Genomic DNA, 8,063 nt, shown 5'->3' with positions numbered 1-8,063 from the left:
TACCCAATTACCTGCAAAACTAATGACATTCCCATCAGCCTCAGCTAGACTTTGAGTATAGTGCTAAACTAAGATGGTGAACATGGCAAACATTATACTTGCTAAACATCAGCATGTTAGCATTGTCATTGCATTGTCATGAGCATGTTAGCAAGCAAACATTAACAAGTACAGTCTCACAGAGCCGCTGGCGTGGCTGCAGACTCTTAGTCTTGTTTCATGTGTCTACTTGGTTTTAATTTCACTAAAATAAAATGCTTAGTTTTAAAGTATGATGTTTTTCGTACAAAGACACACACACCTTGCAAATCATCCCCCACCCATCCAGCTGTACAGCCAAGCCATCCAGTCCACATGGAACTGATCACAATTCAACAAACACAGTGTATATAGCTACTAACACTCTATAAACAGATCATGTATTGCTAATAGACAAAGAAAAAGGACAATCCACGCCCTTGAGGTCAAATGCTTCCAAATTTGCCAATGGTGATTGACACAGGTTGGGTTTGATGGGGTTGTTTGTTTCATGCAGCTTGAAGTTTTGAAAGAGGAGGATATGTCTCAGAGGTTTTTCTCCTGTGATGTGTTTGGTGTACTTTGTCAGCATGGCCAGTGGTTTTAGCTGAACCAACTAACCTGCTCAGTAAGTAAACCTACAGTGTTGGCTAGTTCTTACCTGCTCCTGTTCAGCTAGCAATACCATGCATACATCCACATCCATGGGGATAAAATCAAATCAGGTACTGCCAGCAGAAAGAGAAAAGGTGAGCAAGAGAGAGACTAACAGCAACACAATTAAAATGCACAATCTACAAAAAAAGGCAGAATAACACCTGACTGGAACTTGCTATTGCTCTAACGTTACACTGACAGTACAGAGAATAACACAGTTGTATTCATATGTATTCATCAATATTGATAATTCAATCATGTAAAATATATAATAATTAATGCCCTCAAAGGGGTCATCCCTCAGCGAGTACTTTTACTTTTCATTGTTTTACTTAATTTTGAATGCAGGACTTTCTTGTAAAAGAGTAGCCTATTTCTACAGTGGGATAATGCTTCTTTTACTAAGGTATAATATCACAATACTTCCCTGACTTCTGCTGGTATGGACAGTCACACAGACAGTGAAGCACATGTGGTATGGTGGCCCTTCTGTGTCATATGATTTTTGTTATAGACTGGCATTTTCCTGTTAAAAGTAATCCCTGTACATCATCGTCGTCATTGAAAATCATATATTCTCACTCAAACTTAAGCGTATTCTCCTTATTGTCCACTAGAGGGCACTGTTATACAACAAGCATTTAGGTAAGCACAGGATATCTCCATTTCTGTTTTTCTGCCTGCTTATTAGTGCCTAAGTACAAATAAATAAATTAATTAATTAAAAACAGTGGATCTCACCGACCTCCGGATAGTGCACAGTACCTTTTCTATTGTGCCTGCTTGTATTTCCGCATTGAAGGTGGAGACTTTTAGTGGGATATGCCTGCTGTGTTACGTTTGGGGAAGTTGCACAATATCGGAAAGTCACATTTTACTGAACTGTAAGTAAAGTATCAGTTTGCTAATGGTCTGCTTTTACGGGTGCACTCAACGGAGGACAATAACCCCCCGTAACGGCTCTGGTTGTTGTACATCATGTCAGTATAACCAAAACTCAGGTTGTGTTAGCTTTTTCTGGTAGAATGAATAAGTCAGTAACTTCCGGTACTTACATTCGCAACCTCAGTTATAGTTTACTTCGCAAAGTGTCCGATTTTTTGGATCCTCAAGACAGGTGGAAAGATGTTATTGTGTCGATACGGCAGCCGAGTGGGGAGTATAGGTACTCTCAGCATCATGTGAGGTAGGTGATGAAAGCTGGTGACATGGCAGACAAGCTGATGTAACGTTATTTACTATTTATTGTTTTAAGAATGCTTGCACACACACACTATCTATCTATCTATCTATTTATCTATCTATCTATCACGTTATCTATCTATCAATCAGGAGATTTGAAGGCCTTGTTGCACAGGGTAAAAGTCCTACAGTGGAGCTGCTGGCTGACTGGGGGACCACCAACAGTACAGTGGGTGAACTTGTGGACATTTTGAAGAGTCACAAGTTACTAGCTGCTGCTAGTGTTCTGCTACCTGGTATGATTTTTTTTCTGAAGCATTATAATAACTATTGACTATATAATAGGCGTATAACCTTGGCTAAAAATTCTTAAAAGTAACACCAATAGTAGGTTACATCCTCCACATCAAAAGTGTTTTCAAATGTCCCATCTTTTTCATTTTGGTCAGAAAATGTGACACATTCAACATGTTCCATGGTCAATTTTAATGAATTTTTAAATAGTTTTAGTTTTATTGCATTTTTTGTCAGGGACAGTTTCATTTACATATAAACTGTTTATTTCTCTGTCTTATCTTTTGTCAACACAAAGTGGAAGAGGCCGTCTCAGCAGTGACACAGCAGGCCTCTCCAGCAGTAGAAACATACAGTGCCCTTCCAACTAGACTACTGGAAGAGGCAGAGACACAGCCACCATCTGTCAGCTCTGTTCTGCAACCACACATTCTACTGGAGAGCAGTCAACCCGGCCACACAGGTGAGGGCACAGTAAATCCACATTTTAAGCCGATTATGTTGACACAGTCAAAGGCTGGTATAAATACAATATTTTTTTATGCATATTGTCCTTTATGGTGATCTGTACATGAGAGGAGGTTGTGAAGTTACTGACAGTGGAAAACCGCAACATCAGGTTCAAAAGTACTTATTATGCAGAAAAATGACCCAAGGTGGCCACACAATTATTAGTGTGGTTGCATTAATGTGGGTTGTCATTTGATGTTGCTGGTGGAGGTGAAGCGAATTTTCAATACTTCATATATTGTTAGTGGAATTTGTAGCAATCTATCATATTTTATAAACTACTACTATTCTATGTGTAAAATGTTAATCTGCAAAGTAACCTATAATTATTGCTGCCAAATAAATGTTCAGAAGTAAAACGTACAATATTATACAGATATAAAGTATATTGGAAATACTAGAATTACTCAGAATTCTACTTTAGTAAATGTATAAAATTGACCCACAGGTGGCAGCAATGGGGCCTTAACCAGAAAAGTTAATGACCCTTTTCTGTGTGTGCCTCATTAGGTTTTTCCAGTTTCTTGTACAATGAGCTCTTGCAGATTACAGGCAACTTTGATGACCGTCCGATATCGGGCGGCGGCAGCAGGCTCGGAGAGGGAGGTTTTGGCACTGTATACAAAGGTCTCTTGAATGACAAACCTGTTGCAGTGAAAAAGCTCAATCCAGTAAGTGAAAGTATTTTAATGCCCATATCTTACTTTTGAAGACCTTCTAAATTACTAACGCAAAATATTTACTCACTTAGATGGAGGATGTCTCCCTGGACGAGCTGCGAGTTCAGTTCAGCCAAGAGATCCAAACTCTGAAAGTGTATGTTTTGTCTTCTGTCTATATCCTTGTCTGTTTGCTTTTGAGTGACTCGCAGACATCTCACAGCCTTTACATTTTATTAGCTAGAGCAGACAAGCTGTTTCTCAGGTGGGTATCTTAATCAAACTTGTGAAATAAATGTAACTGGTTGTTACAGATCTTGGTCAGTAAGTAAACGCCTGGATTATTGCAACAGCCTTTTCACCCGTTTAACCCAAAAATCTATTGATCGACTCCAGACTGTCCAGAACTCAGCTGCCAGGCTTTTAACCAGAACAAAGAAATATGACCACATTACTCCTATTTTAGCTTCATTACACTGGCTCCCAGTATGTTATAGAATTGACTTTAAAATTCTATTGATCACTTTTAAAGCTCTTCATGGCCTCTCGCCTTGTTATATTTCTGACCTTTTAGTCCCATACGCACCAGCACGTACCTTGAGATCCTCGGGCAGAGGTCTGTTGTCTGTTCCAGAGTCTCGACTGAAAACTAAAGGGGACAGAGCGTTTGCAGTCAGGGCCCCGAGGCTCTGGAACAGCCTGCCCGATGAAATCAGGTCGGCTGAGTCAGTGAACTCTTTTAAGTCCCTTCTTAAAACATACTTTTATAGGAGAGCCTTTCCCGATCTTATTTGACTTTATTTTATCCCTTTTATTGTATTTTACTAATTTTATATTAAATTTTCATGCTCTTATCTTTTTTTTGTATTATTCTTTACACTTGTTAAAGCACTTTGTAACTTGTTTTTGAAAAGTGCTCTACAAATAAGGATTATTATATTATTATATAAATGTAAATGTCATTGTAGCTTATCTTTTGTGCAATTGGCAGGTTATTTTACTGATAACATTGCCATAAACAATGAAGCGTTAGAGGGATGTACATTGAAATTAAATTGTCAACGTCACAGAGGAATCTATACGTATTAATTCGAGATTAGTTTGAGATTTTGAGAAAAAAACACCAATTTATTTGTTAAAAGTCTGTTTCAAGTGACTGTAACTTCTGAAACAAAACATATGTCCTCGTACAGATGAATAGTTGAATTCATAATCAGTAAAATGCGCCCTTTTACTGCTACAGCCTTACTTGGTCTAGTATGACCAGCAGCCTGTGGTGGCTAATGTTAGCCATTTTTACATAGATATTGCTGTGTAACTGACATTACTAAGTTGGTTCGCTGATTTTGTAACCCTTACCTTAACCACAATGTTGTACCATTCAGCATTTCACTTGTGGCCAATTATGGCTGTTGTTTACCAAAACTACAGGGGCAAACGGCTAGCTTTTCCTCTGCCTACTAGCACAGCTAAGGTTTGTTTTTTGTACAGATTAAACAAATTAGGTATAACATCCAACTTCAGAGATGCTGGTGAGCAGATTTTGTTAACTTTAGGTTACCCGTATTATTTCCAGTCTTTATGCTAAACTAAGCTTACAGACATGTGAGTGGTTTCAATCTTCTCAGTAAAAAAGCGAATGAGCGTATTTCCCAAAATGTCCAACAATTTCTTTAAGCCCAGCATACGTAGGTTAACATAATGATTCATATATTTGAAAATATATTTGTTCCACAGGTTGAAACATGAGAACTTGGTTGACATGGTTGGATTTTGTTGTGATGGACAGCACCCATGTTTGGTGTATGCCTTTATGGCCAATGGTTCCTTGCTAGACCGACTAGCTTGCTTGGTAAGCACTATCTATACTACACACTCTGCCTTCTAGTACTTTGTCCCTTTTTCATACAGAACTTAATTTCATACAGAACTTTTGTCCTTTTAGGATGGAAGTCCTCCACTGTCCTGGCGACAGAGATGCTTGATAGCTGAAGGGACAGCAAGAGGCTTGGAGTATCTGCACAGCAACCATCACGTCCACAGAGATGTCAAAAGGTACATAAAGTTATGTCTTTCCTCATTAGCAGTGCCCTTTAAATTATCTTTTCTTAAAGAAATAGTTCAGCGTTTTGGGAAATTGGGACTTTCTTTCTGAGAGTTAGATGAAACATTGATACCGCTCTTAGAACCCATTTACACTTCATGTATTTTGTTACCTTCAGGCAGAACCAGGATAGCTGTTTTCCCCCATTTTCAGTCTTAAAATTAAGCTAACTCTCCTGGCTGTAGATTTAACAAAGAGATATGAGAGTGGTATCAATCAGATTTCCCAAAATGTGGAACTATTTCTTTTACAAGAGTAGAAAGATCTGAATTTGATGTTTCACAGCTCATTGTGCTCATTGTCTTGTTAGTGCAAATATTCTGTTAGATGAAAATTTAGTGGCAAAGATCTCAGACTTTGGACTGACGAGAGCATCGGCCAAGAGGACATCGACAACCATGATGACGGATAGGATTGTGGGTACCCGTGCATACATGGCACCTGAGGCGCTAAGAGGAGAGATCACGCCAAGATCTGATGTCTTCAGCTTTGGAGTGGTAAGCTTTCTGCAGACACACATGCACCCAGAGATGCACACACAGATAGGGATATCACGGCAGGAAAGGAGAAACTGCAACGGTAATGTAAACTATTGAACACAACTCAGCAGTTTACTTGAGTGCAAGGTCCTCTTAAACTACTGACACATCCATAGTTGGAGGGCATAAACATTATAGTATACATTTCTTCCCATTTGTGAAAATAGAACTCATAAATGTCAAACATTTTAGCCATTGTATGACACTGGTTGAATGATTTATGGGATCAGCACGGTATAAAGCTGCCTGACCTTCCATATATCGCAGTATATAAAGCTTATATGTCTTAATAGGACAGCTGTGGAAACACTACAGTGTCTGTGAAGCTTCCTGGCACATGGTAAGGTAATAAAGGTTTTCTGTCTTCCAGAGTCATGTGATTAACCCCATCTTTCTGCCATCTACAGGTGTTGTTAGAATTATTGTCTGGACTCCCGCCAGCCGATGAAAACCGCGAGCCACAGTTCTTGGTAAGTGGCACAAAACAGGCTTTCACTGTGGATCTGTCAAGCTACAGTTACTACGATTACAGCTTATTAAAGCCTTTGCATTTAATTAGTTGTCGGTCAACAGACATTAAACAGTAATTGAAAGAATATGAGCCAGTTTCATCTGGGCTGATTATATGCTGAGCAGCTTTTGTTCAGACGGTAATACACATCCATTTTTATAATTTTGATAAAATCAATAATGCTAACTTGAAAACAAAGCAAAATTTTTTGTCTAGTGTATCATTGCCTTGAGTAACCTGTAGTGGGATTTTACCTCCCCCACTCTCCCAGATGGAGGTGAGGTATGATATAGATGATGAAGACGAGGAGCTGACTTTTGAAGACTTCCTGGACAAAAAGATGGGAGACTGGGAGCTGAGCCATGCGGAGAGTGTCTACTCTTTGGCCTGTAACTGCCTCCACGAGAGGAAAAACAGACGGCCAGTCATCAAACAGGTACAGTGAGGAAAGGCAGATATTAAAATGTATAGTTTAAGCTACTGTGTTAGCGTCTGCACTACGTTCTGTGTGTCACCTTGAGTGAAATACCTGTATGATCAGCTCCAGGAGCACTGGTGAAGGAAGCCCCAACAAATCCCATGAAAAAACCAAACACAACGATGTCTTATATACTATGTAATACTTTCTGACTTCCCCAGCATGTCTGTGGCTCTCAGCCCCAAACCCATGTAATTATACAGAAGATGGTTAAAAATGTTTGTTTGGGACCATTTTCAGCTGTAGATTTGGTGCACTTTGTTTATAAAAGAAATACATAACTGAGGCTCTACTCCGGTGTCTTAATTTGACAATAAAGCAAAAGACATTTTACCTGCAAAAAAGTTATGCTATGTTGTTTCTACCATTTATCAATGAAGTGAAAGAAGTAGATTGTTGACAAGGCTTCACTGACCGTGCCGAGGTCAGGTCACAAAGAACTGTAAAACTTTCAAGGGAATCAAAAAGTGGCCAATTTGAGAAGAATGAAAATCGCATGGGATTTGCTGAAGCCTCAATTAGATCACAAGTTTCCCTGTTGTCTGATGTAATGTCAAACTGTGTGTAAACAATAAAATACAACAGTTCCTGTATTTTGATTTGTAGACTGTTTTAGTTAATAACATATATCGCAACAGGTCTTGTTGGAGCTTAAAGGAGTTGTCGAAAGCATCTCGCTGGAGTTGGAGGCACAGGAGTGAAGTGTAGCATCCAAGAGAAGATACAAGATTTCTGAACCTGCTCCAGTCAAAGTGCACACACTGACAAATTCATGACCTTTTCAACAGAGAAATGAATGTTGCTTGTTGACTGTGACTGACAAAAGTTTATTGTAATAAAAAGCTGCAATTATTTTTATTTATTTAAAAGGATTTACTATATTTTTTGGAAGAAGCATGCAGCTTAGTTTTTATAGTTGTGTAACTGTTACAAACATGCGGCCGCATGTTGTAATAGCATTAAGCATTTTGTGAGGCTGTTATGTCAGACATTCTGATGGCTTAATATCTTTTTAAAAAGCTGAAAACAATTGGACTCGCCACAGTGTTTCTATTACGTATGTATTGTGAAGACAGTCGAAGGAATAAAATGAATGAAACAGACAAACAAA

At 38.8% G+C, this 8,063-nt stretch overlaps 1 protein-coding gene across 1 annotated transcript; it reads left to right on the top strand.

The window, feature by feature from the left end:
- Positions 1–1,367: 1,367 nt before the first annotated feature.
- irak4 (interleukin-1 receptor-associated kinase 4) lies at positions 1,368–8,063 on the top strand. The gene is made up of 11 exons (XM_046037641.1): positions 1,368–1,861; positions 2,008–2,153; positions 2,450–2,614; positions 3,172–3,332; positions 3,413–3,477; positions 5,058–5,172; positions 5,266–5,375; positions 5,735–5,921; positions 6,371–6,433; positions 6,746–6,910; positions 7,591–8,063. Exons 1-11 carry the CDS (start codon positions 1,701–1,703, stop codon positions 7,651–7,653), a joined length of 1,401 nt encoding a protein of 466 aa, XP_045893597.1. The 5' UTR covers positions 1,368–1,700; the 3' UTR covers positions 7,654–8,063.

The sequence above is a fragment of the Micropterus dolomieu genome, linkage group LG22 (assembly GCF_021292245.1).
Source record: "Micropterus dolomieu isolate WLL.071019.BEF.003 ecotype Adirondacks linkage group LG22, ASM2129224v1, whole genome shotgun sequence".
Classification (NCBI taxonomy): Eukaryota; Metazoa; Chordata; class Actinopteri; order Centrarchiformes; family Centrarchidae; genus Micropterus; species Micropterus dolomieu.
Note: the sequence above shows the minus strand (reverse complement) of the source record. Positions and strands in the feature narration are given on the sequence as shown.

Coding starts and splice junctions, on each gene's coding strand:
- irak4 (XM_046037641.1), top strand. CDS start 1,701: ATGAATAAGTCAGTAACTTCCGGTACTTACATTCGCAACCTCAGTTAT. Junction 2,615..3,171: donor CAGTCAACCCGGCCACACAG/GTGAGGGCACAG, acceptor GTGCCTCATTAG/GTTTTTCCAGTTTCTTGTAC. Junction 3,478..5,057: donor GAGATCCAAACTCTGAAAGT/GTATGTTTTGTC, acceptor TTTGTTCCACAG/GTTGAAACATGAGAACTTGG.